General features: G+C 42.5%; 1 protein-coding gene across 18 annotated transcripts in view; it reads right to left on the reverse strand.

Moving 5' to 3' along the window:
- LOC112225183 (bromodomain adjacent to zinc finger domain protein 2B) overlaps window positions 1-18,025 on the reverse strand; it is an 83,607-nt gene that overhangs the window by 16,696 nt on the left and 48,886 nt on the right. For 12 of the 18 annotated variants that reach the window (XM_042306419.1, XM_042306424.1, XM_024388892.2 and 9 more), the window contains 13 exons: window positions 17,184-17,363; window positions 14,165-14,353; window positions 12,942-13,103; window positions 12,330-12,511; window positions 11,877-12,062; window positions 9,871-10,524; window positions 8,443-9,028; window positions 7,678-7,980; window positions 2,785-2,845; window positions 1,324-1,432; window positions 902-1,003; window positions 214-427; window positions 27-119 (listed from right to left, as the gene is read on the reverse strand). In XM_042306419.1, coding sequence (XP_042162353.1) covers window positions 27-119; window positions 214-427; window positions 902-1,003; window positions 1,324-1,432; window positions 2,785-2,845; window positions 7,678-7,980; window positions 8,443-9,028; window positions 9,871-10,524; window positions 11,877-12,062; window positions 12,330-12,511; window positions 12,942-13,103; window positions 14,165-14,353; window positions 17,184-17,361 — 3,019 coding nt within the window. In that variant the 5' untranslated portion in view covers window positions 17,362-17,363. The remainder of the gene's footprint in view (window positions 1-26; window positions 120-213; window positions 428-901; window positions 1,004-1,323; window positions 1,433-2,784; window positions 2,846-7,677; window positions 7,981-8,442; window positions 9,029-9,870; window positions 10,525-11,876; window positions 12,063-12,329; window positions 12,512-12,941; window positions 13,104-14,164; window positions 14,354-17,183; window positions 17,364-18,025) is intronic. The other 6 variants (XM_024388891.2, XM_024388888.2, XM_024388893.2 and 3 more) reach the window with 2 other exon arrangements.

Below are 18,025 nucleotides of genomic sequence, written 5' to 3' on the forward strand. Positions count from 1 at the left end.
CACAGAACAACACTAGTGTACTGTACCTTGTTGTTTCCTGGCTTCCTTGGCTGCTCGTGCCATGGCCTGCTGTTCAAGTTTCCTCATCATCTTGATCTGGGCTGCCTGCCGAGCCATCTCTGCAACAAAATGAGATATTTTTTGCATTCATAGTCCTACAGGTTACAGAAGCTTTACAGAAACCTCCGTGATTTTTGCAAGAACTGAACCCACCTTGAGCTTCCAGTTTGCGTAGAATTTTGGCGTCAGTAGCGCCTGAGATGTCGGCCTTGCCGACGTTGGGGCGTCGGCCCTTTCTGCGCCTGGACCGTGGGCTCTCGTCACCCGTCCTCTGGTGCTCAGGATTGGGGGGACGCCCGCGCCTCCCCTCCATGGCCAGGATCCGAGGAATCACCTCCTCCTCAGTCAACAAGCTCCACTGCAAACCCTTCGGCAAGAGAGGAGACAGAAGAGAGAGGAGACAGAGGGGAGAGAGAGGAGAGGGGGACAGCCATATATACGTATACATATACATATACATATACACACACACACACACACACACACACACTTCTTCCCCTTGCCTAAACAAACCATTTTCAAGCTTCAATTCATACATCGTGGAGTTCTTCTTACTCAGTTGTTGTTACATGTGCTCTATCTTGCAAACTTGACTGCTGACAAGCAAAACATTTGGGGATTGTATTAACAGTGGACTAAATTAACAGAATACTAAAAGATAGTGTCTGAGTGGACTATTCCTTTATCTAGCTATTACTTTGTGCACTTGGCCTTGATATGACAGAGCAATAGAACGTCCTGTGAATGTAACGTTGACACATGACATACAGTACTTTAGGCTACGGTTGACCCTGCTCTGTGGGTAGAGAGAAAACAGTCAATAGATAGATTAAACAGTCACCTGGGGTCCTTCTCTGGCTTCATAGAAGTCGCCAACCCTTATTTTTGCACTGAAGCTAAAATTATCGCGTGTGATGTCACTTATTCCATTTCTGGACAGATACTACAAAGAAGAACATAAATGAGGCCTTGGTGAGACAGACGATCAGTGTTAAGTTACAGCAACTTCAAATGGTTTTGGATATAAATTATGTTTCCTGAACAAAATCTGGAGACAATGAAAAGTGTAAAAAAAAAAAAAAGTAAACTACTCAATAATGAATATATTATTAAATAACCAATTGTATTTAATAAAATGTATATTTTAAATACTTTAAATTGTATTTGATATGTATTAAATGATACACCTATAAGGATGGATAGAAGAGAGAAAAGACCGGTATAGTAGAGAGGAAGTTCGTGACCTGTGAGGTAAGGTCTTACCTTCATGACATCAGGGTACTGCCGGATCTTCTTCCCACACGGGGCGTAGTACGCCACATCTCCCTGCAGACGGCCTGTCTCATTATGTATACGAGTCTCTCTCTGCCACCTAACATGGAGAGGTTTCAGTAATCTATGCACCGGAAGACACTCACATTCATTGGTTGGAGATGGCAATACAGTGCAGGACCCATAAATCATTGCAATCACGTACAACACCGTCAAGTTTTGTTAGGCAGTAAAAGACGAGTGACAAGTGCTGTATAAATTGTACTGTATTGTATCTTTGAAAGGTCCATGTATGGAAACTTGAACAGTTATTTGTTTTGTGCTACCACCTTTTACAGTATATTTTCATTTGACATAATCCTCTGTCAGCCAGAGTTGTGAGACTCTTTTCCTTGCTGCCAATCCTTCAGCAGATACCTAGATGTTGTTGAGGTCAACTATCTAAACGAGCCCGCTTACAGCTGTGCCCTCTGTACAGCATGGCCTGGCAGCCCCATGTGCCCTGTATGACTCCAACGGTAATCAGACTCTACTGGATGGACATCTGCCAAGCAGAACACCACACTTTTCTTCACACAGTGTGTCTGGTCAGATGCCATCTCCTAACAGAAAAGGCCTGGGAAACACATCCCAAATGGCACCCTACTCCCTACATAGTGCACAACAGTGGAGGCTGCTGAGGGGATGCCATAATAATGGCTGGAACAGAACAAATGGAATGGCATCAAACCACGTGTTTGATGGATTTGATACCATTCCACTGATGCTGCTCCAGCCATTACCATGAGTCCGTCCTCCCCAAATAAGGTGCCACCAACCTTCTGGGATAAGTCTCTGGTCAAAAGTACTGGACTATGGGCCCTGGTCAAAAGTAGTGTACTATATAGGGAATAGGGTGCCATCTGGGACGCAGCCTGGGTCTTCTGTAGAGCAGGGGACTGTCACCTCTCTTTCCCCTCAGAACCAGCTGACGAGAAACATCCGTGGGAAATGAAAGACACCCTGATCTGAGTGGGGCAGTGCAGGGTTTAGGAGGCGATGGTGGGGCAGTGCTGGAGCTGCTAATGTTTTGTGTCTGTATTGAGACTGGATGTAGTTAACCCACAACTATCCCTGAACCAGCTCCTCATTTCCTGGCAACTGCCTTACTGTCAGGCCTTGGAGGGAGGGAGGATGTGGTGTGGTTTTCTATGCTCCCTCTAACCACCGTCTTGTTGACAATGTCTCATCACTGCTCTGGAAAAAGGAACCTTACTGATTGGGGATCCACTATGATTTGGCTCCTTTGAGACACGTTTATTTATTTATCACCATCCATGTTGTTCGAGGGACAGAGGAAATCAGTACACCATCATATCATACTAGGGTGGTGTCAAAACTAACTGTGCCACCTACTGTACAGTACATGGTACCAGTGACCGTCAGAGTAGTGTGGATTGTGTTATAGCTTACCCAAACTGTAGAGGTGTCCGCAGCTCCCTCTCATCTGTCACTCTTCTTCTCTTCCCTGATCCTGGGAGAGAGAAGGGATTTATTAGAACGGACAGATCCACTGTGACCTGAGCAAATGCAGAAACCCTGTCGGGTTGCCAGAGGTGCCCTTACTCTAAAATAAGAAAACCCTGTGTCAATTCAGTTGCCCAGAGGGAAACGGTGTCTCGAAAACTCTACCCACCATACAAGGGGGACTTCAAGAACACGTCAGACTGTTTGGTTCGATTGAATAAAACAAAGAAACATTCCCCACGGAAAAACCATAGGGTCCTTTTAAACACTGTTGCTTTAAAAAAAATGGCACATCAATGCAGGATTACTAATAGCTTGTCAAATTGATCCCCTTATTGTATGGGACACTTAAATGTGCTTTTAGAGGCCATGCAATTCAGTACTCATCTTTGAAACAAAAGCAATTTAGGTCAAAAGAGTCCATATTAACAGAGGAAATGGAAAGACTAACAGTACAGATAGAAATAAACTGTACCATAGAGGATCAGAAAGACCAAGTATAATATATTATATAAAATAAAGCTAACTGGGTGGTATATGGGATATTTTTATTTTGATATTATTCATCCAAATCAGACAGTTTTTTTTTACATGTACGATACATTGGAGATAATATCAAGACAAGTCCTGGAAACAATAGAACACTATGAACAATCTAGGGAACCAGGCCTGGTATTCATAGCGGACTTTGAAAAGGCTTTTGATAAAGTACGACTGGAGTTTATATACAAATGCCTGGAATATTTCAGTTTTGGAATCTCTTATAAAACTGGTCAAAGTTATGTATAGTAACCCTAGGTGTAAAATAGTAAAAATTGGCTACCTCAAGTTTTAAACTGTCAAGAGGAGTAAAACAAGGTTGTCCACTATCGGAATATCTATTTATTATGGCCATAGAAATGTTAGCTGTTAAAATCAGATCCAACAATAATATCAAGGGGTTAGAGATCCAGGGCTGAAAAACAAAGGCGTCATTGTATGCTGATGATTCATGCTTTCTTTTAAATCCATCATTTGGATCCCTCCACAGCCTCAGTGGATCTAGATACTTTTTGCTAACCTCTCTGGATTACAATCAAATGATAAGTGTACTTACTATATAATGTATTGGATCACTAAAAAAAGACCACTTTTACATTACCAATAAAATGGTCTGACAGTGATGTGGACATACTCGGTATATATATATCCCAAAAGAAAGAAATGATCTCACTCCAATAAATGTTAATAGAAATTGCCTAAAAGGGCCTATTAATATAATGAATATAAATTTGGAGGGCAGAAATGATTAAATATTGAAGCATTAGACCACTCACTAAAGGCGTCAGGGCATACAAAAAGTAATATTTAAATCCGAACTGGTTCTCTAGAAGATTAGTAAGAAAGTCTCACCCCATGTTCAAGAATTTCATTTTTCACTTTATTCAGATTACAACCTCTCACTTTCAGATATTTGAAAGTGAAATAATCTCCAAAATATCTCTATTTTTAAAAACAAGCCACAGAAAGTTGGTTGCAATTTCAGTTTAATCCACCAGAAAAGACAGAACAAATAATTCAACAAATATTGTGGCTAAACTCAATATACTAAATGATTACATTTTAAAAAACTATTAAAATGTCTGCTCCACCCAAATTTACAACCAACTAACTGCAGCATTACCGCAAAAATGGAAGAGGCAAGAGGAAGGGGGGAAAGGAAGGAACTTGTCTGTCGGCCCTGCGTTAAAGACCAAAATTGGTTAAAGAAAATGGTGATAAATAAAATAAAAAGTATAACAGTTTCATTTGAGGACCAAAAAATTGACAGCTGTGCCATATAGATTACAAAATATTTGGGAAGAGTTTTCAATGTACCAATTCCAACGGCACATGGTTTATGAACTGATACGCAAAACAATATCGGATTCAAAACAGATGTTTCTATTTAAATTAAGCAAAATTCTTGCAAACAATAGAATGTTATATACAGTATATGGGGGATATAAACCTTCCCAACTCTGCAGATTTTGCTGCAAAGAAACAGTCATTATATCATTTATTTTGGTACTACCCATATGTACAGTTGAAGTCGGAAGTTTACATACACCATAGCCAAGTACATTTAAACTCTGATTTTCACAATTCCTGACATTTAATCCAAGTAAAAATTCCCTGTCTTTGGTCAGTTAGGATCACCACTTTATTTTAAGAATGTGAAATGTCAGAATAATAGGAGAGAGAATTATTTATTTCAGCTTGTATTTCTTTCATCACATTCCCAGTGGGTCAGAAGTTTACATACACTCAATTAGTATTTGGTAGCATTGCCTTTAAATTGTTTAACTTGGGTCAAATGTTTTTGGTAGCCTTCCACAATAAGTTGGGTGAATTTTGGCCCATTTCTCCTGACAGAGCTGGTGTAACGGAGTTATGTTTGTAGGCCTCCTTGCCCGCACACGCCTTTTCAGTTCTGCCCACAAATTTTCTACAGGATTGAGGTCAGGGTTTTGTGACGGCCACTCCAATACCTTGACTTTGTTGTCCTTAAGCCATTTTGCCACAACTTTGGAAGTATGCTTGGGCTTTGGAAGTATGCTTGACCAAGCTTTAACTTCTTGACTGATATCTTGAGATGTTGCTTCAATATATCCACATAATTTTCCATCCTCATGATGCCATCTATTTTGTGAAGTGCACCAGTCCCTCCTGCAGCAAAGCACCCCCACAACATGATGCTGCCACCCCCGTGCTTCACGGTTGGGATGTTGTTTTTTGGATTGCAAGCCTCCCCCTTTTTCCTCCAAACATAAATGGTCATTATGGCCAAACAGTTATATTTTTGTTTCATCAGACCAGAGGACATTTCTCCAAAAACGATGATCTTTGTCCCCATGTGCAGTTGCAAACCGTGGTCTGGCTTTTTTATGGTGGTTTTGGAGCAGTGGCTTCTTCCTTGCTGAGCGGCCTTTCAGGTTATGTCAATATAGGACTCGTTTTACTGTGGATATAGATACTTTTGTACCGGTTTTCTCCAGCATCTTCACAAGGTCCTTTGCTGCTGTTCTGGGATTGATTTGCACTTCTCACACCAAAATACATGAATCTCTAGGAGACAGAACACGTCTCCTTCCTGAGCGGTATGACGACTGAGTTATCCCATGGTGTTCATACTTTCGTACAGATGAATATGGTACCTTCAGGTGTTTGGAAATTGCTCCCAAGGATGAACCAGACTTGTGGAGGTCTACAATTATTTTTCTGATTTCTTTTGATTTTCCCATGATGTCAAGCAAAGAGGCACTGAGTTTGAAGGTAGGCCTTGAAATACATCCACAGGTACACCTCCAATTAACTCAAATGATGTCAATTAGCCTATCAGAAGCTTCTAAAGCCATGACAATTATCTGGAATTTTCCAAGCTGTTTAAAGGCAGTCAACTTAGTGTATGTAATCTTCTGACCCACTGGAATTGTAATACAGTGAATTGTGTGAAATAATCTGTCTGTAAACAATTGATAGAAAAATTACTTGTGCCACGTACAAAGTAGCTGTCCTAACCGAATTGCCAAAACTATAGTTTGTTAACAAGAAGTAGTTGTTAACAAGTTTTAATAACTCCAACCTAAGTGTATGTAAATTTCTGACTTCAACTGTAGCTTTTTGGTCACAGGTCCAGGAATTGCAACCTGAAGCCAACTCTGCAGATAGTACCTCTGGGTGATTTGAAAAGTCATAGTCAATCAATAATATAATAATACTTTTAGCTCAAATATAAAATATATTTTTGGGTTACTACATGGTTCCATGTGTTATTTCGTAGTTTTGATGTCTCCACTATTATTCTACAACTAGAAAATAGTAAAACTGAAAGAAAAACCCTGGAATTGACTGCGCTTCATGTCTTAAAGTAATGATGGACTGTCGTTTCTCGGTCATGCCCTGACCTTAGAGATCCTTTTTATTCTCTATTTTGGTTAGGTTAGGGTGTGACTAGGGTGGGTACTCTAGTTTGTATATTTCTATGTTGGCCTGGTATGGTTCCCAATCAGAGGCAGCTGTCTATCTTTGTTTCTGATTGGGGATCATATTTAGGTAGCCTTCTCCCACCGGTTGTTTGTGGGATCTTGTTTTTGTATTGTTGCTGTTGAGCCCTACAAGGATGTATGTTTCGTTGGTTCTCTCTTGTTTTGTTGCTGGTTATCATTACTAAATATGATTAACATCAAGTAATAGAGCTAGGAATGATTTTGGGGAATGGAATGAAAACTTGCAGCATTTAGGAAAAAGAGACTCAGGCTACATCCCAAATGGAACTCTATTTCCCATTTAAGTGTACTACTGTTGACCGGGCCCATAGGACTCTGGTTAAAAGTACTGCACTACATAGGGAATAGGGTGCCATTTGAAACGGGCCCTCAGACTGCAGTAGTCACGTGGTCTGAGCCAGCCCAGTGTTTTGAGCTGCTACAATAACAGGTTAAACATATGCCAGCCAGGGTAAACTAAAGCCTCAAATGCTTGCTCTGGGTCATCAAAACAATGACGCAAACACTTTTAACCAGAGATCTTATTTTGCTGAGAGATTAGCTGAACAATGTTTTCCTGCTGGGGGAAAAAGCTGCCTTGTTTCCCCTGAACGGGACTGGACTGGGTGATCTGACTAAGCAAATGGAAGGAGATAACAGTCTGCACTGCCAACAAACAGCTTCAAGGCCCAAGACCAAGTCCTTCCAAATGGCACCCTATCCTTTATATAGTGCACTACTTTTGACCAGAATAGGGTGCCATTTGGGACATAAGCCATGAGAGTAGTGCACTGGTTAGAGAGCAGAGCAGAGATGAGATTTCCATTGGTACCTGGTGGAGTGGAGCAGAGAGTGGAGGAGGAGGAGGAGGAGGAGGGGGTGCTGTGGTAGGCCAAGGCCCCAGAGCTAGTCACTATGGCTGGGGTGGGCAGGCCACCGGCTGCCTTGATGACCTGGAGGTTGAGAGGGGAGCAGCTGGCTGAGAGGCCGGAGGAGGTGTTGTTGAGTAGAGAAGAGGAGCCTTTGGTGAGCTTCAGAGGGTTCCTCTCTGCCTCCGGGTCTGTGGTGGTCTCGTTGAGGTCCTTCGCGTTGTCCTCAGAGCCGTCCGAGTCACTCTCCACAGTACTCTCAGACTCTGCAGGGGACACCAGTGGGAGTGGAGGACTTGATAAGTCATATCTCAATTAACATTAATCTCGCATCAAACCACACATAGGCAGCATCCCAAATGGCACCCTATTCCTTTTGTTGTACTGCACTATGTAGGGAATAGGGTACCATTTGTGACAAGGCATAGACTGAAAACAACAGGCTGGTTGAAGGAAACTCTTCAGAGTATCTACTGCATCTGTATCTGACGAGGTGATGAAGCATTTAAAGTAACACCAGAATGAAGTGCTGTTCCCCCATTGCGTTACATTTGATTTATTTGATTTTATTAGGATCTCCTTTAGTCCCCATTTGGACTAATCTTCCAAGAGTCCTTAACATTAAAATGCAATTTATAATACAAACACACTTTCACATATAACACACTATTACAAACATACATAATACACTAGCATAACATGTACATTAACGTGTTCAACTGACTAACCTGATAGGCTGTCGTCGGAATCCTCCTCATCGTCGTCATCATCTTCATCGTCCTCTAAGGAGTCTTCCGAGTCCTTGCTGTCAGGGATGTCTGACTCTGTGGCCCGGAACAGCTCCACCAGGGACTGCACCAGGTGGGTCTGATGATCCTTACCCTTGTGGAAAGCCTTGTGCTGGGCCTTGCTCTTCCCAGCTCTGTGGGCCAGGCCTCCGGAACTGTGCTCCTTGGTCCCAGTGCTCAGGTTGACAGGCATGGAGAAGGACGGGCTGGTGGCAGCCAGGAGAGACTTGTTGTTGGTGCTCCTGCTCTGACTGATACTGCGAGGCTTGGTGATGAGGGCTAGGGGGGCATCCTGCACCGTGCTATGGATCACCCCATTGGGGTGGGGGCCCAGGAAGGAGGTGGCCAGGAACAGGTTGGAGATGTTGGTATGAGGAGAAGGGAGCGTGTGACTGCTCAGGGTCTCTGGAGACAGTTTGGGCGGTGGAAGTGACGAGGATGATGAGGCAGCCATTTTCTTTTTCTTCGGGCTCTTGAACAGATCCTGATGGGTCAGTGGAAGAGGGAAGGCCTGTTTGAAGTGCTCCTGGGAGAGGAATGGTTAAAGGAGAGTAGGGGAGAGAGTAATTATACGAGCCGTCGGTCATTTCCATTAATGCAGATTGTGAATGAAGATGGTAGTAATAAGGAATGCACTTGTATTATTGCTCAGTGAGAATGACAATGAGGAAGAGGGTCTCCCCACATTAAGTATATTAAAAACAAGTCTGTGTCAAAAAAGGTATACAATGAACACAAAGCTGTTCGGCACAATCCTTGCTAATTTATTCTGTTCAGTTTTCCGGACTTAGCTTGTCAAATTCCTTTCTTTGAGATACCTCTACTAAACTCTGGCTGTACGAAAATCCCGTTGCAAAGGTTTTGTTATAGATTGACATGCTATCACCACTGTTCAGATTAACAATAATAATTGAATCCTTTGAAAAAGGAAAAATTTTCCATTTTGATAACTGGATAGCAACGGGCTTCCTAAAGCATTACGGAGTTAATTGCGTGTCAGCTTTAGTGAAGTATTTCCAATAAAGCTAACTGCATTGTCACTTTCAGTCGTGTACAGGGCGAGCCGACATGAAGCACAATCAAACCGCTGATAACAGTGCTTAGACGTTTCATTTCCTGTGGAGAGGAACCCAGCTGACCTTTTCAAATCTGCACGTCAGAAACAATGATAGTCAAAAAGAAAAAAGGGAGCTATTAAATATCCATATCAGAAATTCTAAGGCGTGTTTGGCAACAAAAAAAACATATGTCATCAGCATTACTTTGGGGAAAGACTTCAATCGAATAGTCTGCTTTTAATGAGTGGAAAACAGACCACAAAACCATGAAAAGGCAAATAATTTGCATACAGCAGTACACTAGACTCACCTGTTTCAATTTAAAGTTGTTGATGTGTAACAAGGTTTCATCCAAGAAGGTTCTGCCGCCCGCCTTCATACTGTCAGACAGGTTGGGGAGTTTGGGGGATGCCGTTCGAGATTTGGGTTTGTGCGAGGGCGAGAGGGTGGGTGGTTTTGGGGACGAAGACCGAGAGGGAGGCTTGGATGAGGTGGACAGAGACAAGGGTTTAGGTGAGGAACTGAGGGGCTTGGGTGAGGAGCAGAGGGAGAGGGGCTTGGGAGAGGAAGAGACTGCGTTTGGTTTGGGTGAGGAAGAAAGGGGGTACAATTTAGGTGAGGAGGAGAGGGAGAAGGGTCTGACGGGTTGAGGAGAGGATGAGGCCTCCCTGCGTGGTTGTGTGACCAGAGCCAAAGGCTTAATACTGGCCCGCCCTGTGGCCTGGATCACACTGGTGTGTTGCTTCAGTTCTTCCTCCCTGGTCCTGGAGCTCTGGAAGACTAGGGCCATGGACTGGGGCAGTGCTGGGGGCTGTGGTGAGGGATGGAGCGGGTAGTGGAGGGAATGGAGAAAGGCCTCGTCTGGATGTTTCTGAAGCAGAGCAGTTCGGCTGTCCCGAGCCTCCTCGCCTTCAGCGGCGCGGGGTTTCTTCTTCTTGCTGTCGGCAGGGCTCTGTGTCAGGCCCTGAGAGAGAGAAGAGGGTGAGGAGGACAGTGTCACGTCAGCTCTGACTCACCCAGCCAACAATGGCAGCCCTGATGGGCAGCAAGGTCGGACACCCAGCACACCACCCACTAGCAGAGCTGCCTTTGACATTTAACTGAGATTCACATTCATAGAGAGGATCACGGTGTGCTTAGAACAAAGAGGAAAGTGTAACAATTTCAAAAGACAAACCACACAGACATGACATGTTAATAAAACTTCTTAAGACTAGGGGGCAGTATTCAGAAGTTTGGATGACCGAGGTGACTCAGGCCCAGAAGCTAGTATTGGATAGAAAACACTCTAAAGTTTCTAAAACTGTTAAAATAATGTCTGTGAGTGTATAACAGAACTGATTTGGCAGATGAAACCCAGAGGACAATCCATCCAGGATTTTTTTCTTTTTTGGGTCATTGGATTTTCCAATGCTTTTCTATGGGGAAGCCAAATTATTAGGACCCAGATTGCAGTTCATATGGCTCCCACTAGATGTCAACAGTATTTAGAAATTTTTCTTTTTTTTTTTTAAATTATGAAGAAGTAGTCATTCTTTCTAAGTGTCACTCAGGTGGACTCTAGTCTTTTGGTGCGCGTAAATGAGAGCGGGCTCCTCGTTTTTCTCTGGTATTGGAAACAGTTTATTCCATCTTAAATTGTATAGATTATTTACATTTTAGGGTACCTGAGGTTGGATTAGAAACGTTGTTTGAAATGTTTGGACCAAGTTTACAGGTAAGTTATTAGATCCTTTGTAGGCATGTTGGGCGAGTTGGAACCGGTGAGTTTCTGAATCAAACTCGCCAAATAAACTGACATTTTTGGGATATAAAGAAGGACTTTATCGAACAAAACGACCATTCATTGCGTAACAGACCTTTGGGATTGTAAAAAGATGAAGATTTTCAAAAAGGTAAGCAATTTATTTTATCGCTATTTCTGACTTTTGTGATGCATCTGTTTGGTTGGAAAATGTTTTTCATGCTTTTGTATGCGGGGCGCTGTCCTCAGATAATCGCATGGTATGCTTTCGCCTTAAAGCTTTTTTGAAATCTGACAAAGCGGCTGGATTAACAAGATGGTAACCTTTAAGCCGATGTATAATAACACTTGTATTTTTTATGGATGTTTATTATGACCATTTCTGTATTTTGAATTTGGCGCTCTGCAATTTCACAGGATGTTGTTGAGGGTCGGTAGAGAAATGCCTGCGCCAGAAAGGTTCAAATAGTGTACGCATGAGTCCACCTACATGGCTACTAAGTTCTAACAAGCCAACACGGACAGTTCAACCGTACAAGTGCCTTAAGTTCCAAAGTGACAATGAAACGCACCTTAATCTTCCTCTTTACGCTCTCCTTCGCCGAGTTAGAATCGTCGCTGTCATTGCTCTGATCGTCGTCATCGTCATCTAGGTCATCTGACTCACTGCTGTTCAAGCCTTCGCTGGAGATATCAGAGGAGGACCCTGATTCGCTGTCACTGTTGCTGGACGCCTCCACCAGTTTCTTGCAGAGTTTCTTTAAAAAAAAATGGGGAACAGTGATGGATTCATTTCAGTCAATAAGGTCGCATAATACCATAGCAAACATCTCAGATGTCTCAACCCAAACCAGCTGAGTCCAACTCAGTTCAGCCATAAACCCACTGTCGTGCATTCACCCTTGTGGGATTACTAACGTTGCCAGATGTGTCCACCACAAACTAGTCCCTTTTTTGGACTCGTTTTACCTGGAGTAAGCCCTAATAATTATTAGTTGCCAGATATGTGTTTGGTGTTCACTAACTTTCTCTTTCGTTTTCTCCTTCACTTGGTCCATGTCCTGGTGGCTCATGCGGATGTTGCCACTGCCGTTGTTGGTGCCTTTCAGTTTCTCAGTGTTCCCCTGTGTTGAGAACGTAGTGGCGGTGGTGGAGATTCCACCAGACACAGTGGAGACACTGTTGCCATTCACTGCGCCATTCACTCCTATGGGCAGGACAAGAACTGTTAGACAACTATGCATTACGAACAACCATTTTAGTAGTGAGTATTGGAGAGGACGAGAGTTCTGGAAAATGATGAGTTATCAGAAATTGCCAAAGCACTTACGAATAGGAAAAATCTCATTATATTAGTGAGAGGATCCCCCGGTTAACATATTCAGTGTTGAGACACCCGGCACCTGCTTACAAACTGAATTATGGATGAACATGTCTTCCTATTGCCTCCAAGGTCAATTAAACATATTTGATATTGTACCTGTGCCCATAAGGACATCATTCTCTTTTATGGGAAAAGTTCCTTGCTTCATTAAATTGCTTGCAGAGTAGGGAAAACATATGGCAGTGCGTGTGTGTGTGTGTGTGTGTGTGTGGCAGGAGTGTGTGTGTGTGCATCCGTCTTTCTGTCAGTCTACCTTTGGCAGTGGCTCGTCCGTTCTTGCTGGGGGTGCGGGCCTGGAAGGGGCTGGGGTCGTGGCTCTGCTGGAGTTGGGGTAGGAACATGGGCGGGAGCCCCAGGAGATGGGGGAAGAAGGCTGCAGCTCCACGCCCCTGAGCCTCAGCTGCCCTCCACCATTCTTGGGTGTAGAGGGAGAGGGGAGAGAATCCATGCGATACTGATTTCACAGTTATTACAGTTGTTTAATCCATCTCTGTGATGACACACTGTTTCAGACAGTCAGCGATTTTGCTGTTCAACCTTTCTGGTTTCTCTTTGAACAGAGATCTCAGCAGATGACCAGTGCTTTCCACTGACTGATTTCATCCCCTTTTACTGTAAACATGTTAAGAATTTCTAAATTAAAGACAGACTATATGAGCTCAGCCCAGAGGATGGCTCCACATTTGTGCTCCAAACATGCTGGATATTTCACAGCTGCAAAAACACAGCCGTGCAGAAACGCTTTCCCGTTAAAATGGCTAAAAGCAATTCAAAATGGAGCCATTCACGCTTTATGAAGTTGAAAACTACACACTCCTGATTAATTTGTGATTCTAGACTAGTACAACAAAATGTAATGTTTTTTTGTTAAGAACATTACAATGTTTAAAAGTATAGTTACATATTCACATTCTCCATATACTGTCTACTGTTCCTGAAGGGTAACCAAAACTATTTTCCTCTGAGAATGACAGCAAAAGAAAAATCATGTAATGCCACAAAACATCACTTCAAAAGTGTGATAGTGTCCAATCTTTTTTTCTCTGAGGTCAAGGTGGTCCTGTGAACCTTCCCAATCTATAAACGTCACAGTCTGAATGCTGCCTATTGAACTGATGGACGATACCATAAAGGTGATGCATGCTAGCTGGGCTCTCTGTGGGAATTGGCTGAGGCTAACCACACATTCTGTGAGCTCCCCAAAGGCAGAATGAACTGATCAAATGACTGTGTCCCAAATGGGACCCTATTCTCTATGTAGTGCACCATTTTTGACGAATGGGCCCTGGTCAAAAGCAGTGCATTATATAAGGAATAGGTTGCCATTTGGGATTCACTGTGTGTATTACTGATGCATTTACAGCTCATAAAATCCCTAACTAAACCACTGATTACTAGATTTAAAAACTAAGGATAGTGTATCCACTTTCTAAAGAATACCATTCAATGCTACCCTACCTGGAAAGACTCTCATACCTGGAAATGGTCCTAGCTGGGAGTGAGCAGCCAAGGCAGCAGACATCCCCAAGGACCCCAGGCCTCCAAACTCTGAGTGGCCTGAGCTGGTAGTGTACAGACCAAACGCTGGGTGGTTGAAGATGGGAAAGGCACTTGAGACCGTAGACATGTTGAAATGATGATCGCCCGCCACCCGAAACAAGTCTCCTAGACGAGAAGTAGGAAGACGACAAATTGAAGTGTGTGTGTGTTCGATTTAAATAAAATATACATAAGGCATGTAGGTGAAACACCACAGCAAAATAAAGGTATCCGTATGAAGTCTCCTTAAGGATCGTCAGCAAACATCCTCTGGTTGAAAGAGAGTGTTTTATGTGTTATCAATACAGACGCTGGTTAGTGGGTGTAAAGGAGAAAGACTCCAACGGATTCTACTTGATCTGTTCAAACGAGCTTTAGTAAATATGAGACATGGTTGTAAGAGGCTGTTGGGATTCTATTCAGAGTGAGATCGTCATGCATGTTTAAAGTGCCTGGGGCTATTGCTCGGTTTGAATATGACTATCCAAAATAAAAAAAATTGCATCATGAACATTTTGCAAAATCTTGTCAAAATAAAAATTAAACTGCATATAGTTTTGGTGGGTGAGAAAAACGACAAAGTAGGCCTATTTGCAAGGATGTTAATTTTATGTTTGGGTTTTTCCTGTATTTTTAAATTGCCGCAGGACATTTGGTCAGCCGATAATGCAACATTTCCTCCTCCATGCACCTGACAGATCACTCCTGCTTCTCCACTACTCTCTGAAGGCTGACAAAATAGAGAGACTAAGCACAAAATCTCTGACAGAGTGCATCAGTGTGAATGGGACATTTTGGAACAGAGTGCTTCTTTCTGATCACTTCTTCCCAGGACTCCCGGGGAAACCGTGGCAATTGTTACTGAGCGGACTATTCTAGCAACAACAACGAAAAAGAAAATGAAATGACTTTAATATTCACACAGTCTATGTCTGTGTTGGCGAGACGAGCCACTTTGTCCTCTCTCACAGTCAGATAGAGAGTACCGAAGTAGCATATTTCATGGAAACTCAATTAGCGCCACAGCCATGCAAAGAAGCCTGTGCCTGCTGTTCGAACAGGCAGTACCATGTGCCAAGTGATGGGCATGAATCAAAAACATGACTGAACACATTTCCTCATAACATTACTAAATCCCTCAAAGAAAAAACTTGACTTGACTTGATTTACTTTAATAATACAAAATCGAAATATTATTAGCCCGTTTATTTTCACTAGGTATAATGACATATGGGTGAAGACTAAAGAAAAAAGCTCAACTCTTTTTATACACAGATTACTGGTTATAGTTGGCCGAAATTGCATGGCTACTTTGCAATAGTTGGCCAAAATTGACCTAACATATCTCCAAAAAATATAACGTGAGGGTCTTGTAACGCTCCATTACTGATCCCTCTTCCCACTTTATGCATTCTACATTGAAGCATTTATGGTCTGCCACTGGGTTCGTGACTGGTCTATAAACCCATCTTCCAAGCAGCTCGCTTACAATTTACAGCATGCGTGTTCAGCTTTCCTATTATTATTTTTTTTAAATTAAGATAAAATATTCACACACACAACCATACAAATGAAAGTGACTAATACAGATAATGGTAACTATAAATTGAGAATTATCATCTCCACATTAGCTGCAGGTAATTCCTGTCATTTTATTTCCCTAACATTTTAGTATTATTAAGATAGTAACTGATGTAGGCCTAAATTATGTGGAGATATGTTTAGTTAGGCATACACACAAGTTTGCCATGAAAATGCTAAAAATTAAAGCGAGTTCAGTTACTTGCCTGTCAATTCAAATCAACCAACATATACTTTTTGATTGCATCTGTGACCTTAAAATAACTGTACCGATTAATTCCCTTATCATCCATTTCACTGCCAGATAAACCTCGAGTTCAGATTTTCAATCAAGCCCGTCAGTGGAACAACGTATGAGCTTAAAGACACATTTTCCAATCCATTATCGATTCAAAGCACTATGAAATGAAACACCCGTTTCCCCATTTCAACCTAAACCGGTTAGTAATCTCCGAAGCCGATTGAGAATTTGTAGCTAAAAATTGCATCGCAACAATCTGAAAAGTACTACGTGAGATAACTGTAATTGAATGAATGAATACCATAAGTATAGCATGCAAGTGTAATTCAATCACTTAGAAAGTGTGACCAACACAGGATACATAATATATTTTCTTTGCTTTCCAAAGTGTCTGTGTCTGTGTGTGTGTGTGTGGAGAATCTCTCAATATAACTCAATTCGCTTTATTCTCAGAACCGCAACGTGATTTCAGTGGTGCCACTGTGCTTTCGACATTTAATTCCAACTTTACATCCAAAATAGCTTATTTGGAGGAATCTCTAATGGCTTTTTCATTGTAACAGCATGAGAGAAACACATTTTTGGCAATTCTTCTCATGAAAGAGAGAGAAAAAAATATAAAAAAATCACAGTTTGAGAAATGTACATTTCATTTTCTGGTCAGGGTAATCTGACTGTTTATGTATCACTTTTGCTCACCGCATAATGGCTTTGACCACAATTAGTATTCAGAGAAAACATATTGAAAGGCAGTGGCAGCAGCACTCTGGGGTGACTGACAGACCCGTCAAATCACGACTGAACTGGAGATTGTAAAGAGCAACATTCTTAAACAGAGAGGGTTTTTAATTGTCGGCATTCATTAATTCAACATGTTTTTTTATTTCTAGCCAAACAGTCAGGAAATAAAAAGTGAGAGACTGGCTCGAAGACGATGCTTTTCTTAATGATCCCTCATAATTAACACTCAGGAATGCTCTTTCCTTGTTTCATTTGCAGTCGGAAAATAATCAAATATAACCAGCATCAAAAATATTTGTATTGTGTTTATTTTTGCAACCAGTGTGTTTGCATGTGACGTGATCCATCTGTGCATCAGTGTGTGTGTCTGCGACAGAAAGAGTCTGTACGTACCACAGGTGGTGAGAGGGGAGCCCAAGGTGGCAGGGCTGGGGGTGAGACTGCACTTGGGGGAGGGCGTCTTGGCCGATACAGGGGCAGGGGAGTAGACGGCGGAGGAGACAGTGGAGGAGGTGATGAGCAGGGAGGACGGGGCTGACGATGGGGAGGCCAGCCGCTCTCCAGACTCCATATCTGTCAAACACAATCCAATCAACACACTTACAAAAGGCAAGGGAAGAAAAGAGTAGAGGGGGGGGGCTAAAAAATGGCACTCCCACCACACTGAGACTCCTGCCCTCACAACATGTGAATTACCCCCTGAACAATATCTCTGCTTAGCAAAGGCCACTGGCAAGAGAATATCCTAAATTAACCCACTGAGGCCCTCACTGAGGCAGCAATGGAAAATATGGAGAAGTATTTTATCACATATTACGGACACACACGTGTACGTCCGCACGCAGGAGAGAGAGAAGACCCTCTGGGGTTTACAGGAGTATTCACAGCTCATTTATACGAGACGTAAAAACTGGTGCTACTCAAAGAGTTGATTGTTAACTCGAATGTTAAACCTTTAACATGGGCAGTTATCACAGGAATCGTTGAAGTCATTCACAGCTCCTGATGCAGCAGACTTTCCTCTAAGGTCTACAGTGAAAACACTGGTGGCTCCATCCCAATTCTTCTCCTACAGTTACATTTGCAGAGAGCTATCATGAAGGCGTCTAACAATCCCCATGTTGACAGACCTCAGTAGCGCTGCCCAGCATCCAAATGAAGACGTAGACAGGCCGATTCTTTAGAAGTAGTCTTTCCTGATTTCATCACCACCCTACATATCCCAGCTTGTAGAG

Source organism: Oncorhynchus tshawytscha, linkage group LG26 (genome assembly GCF_018296145.1).
Source record: "Oncorhynchus tshawytscha isolate Ot180627B linkage group LG26, Otsh_v2.0, whole genome shotgun sequence".
Classification (NCBI taxonomy): domain Eukaryota; kingdom Metazoa; phylum Chordata; class Actinopteri; order Salmoniformes; family Salmonidae; genus Oncorhynchus; species Oncorhynchus tshawytscha.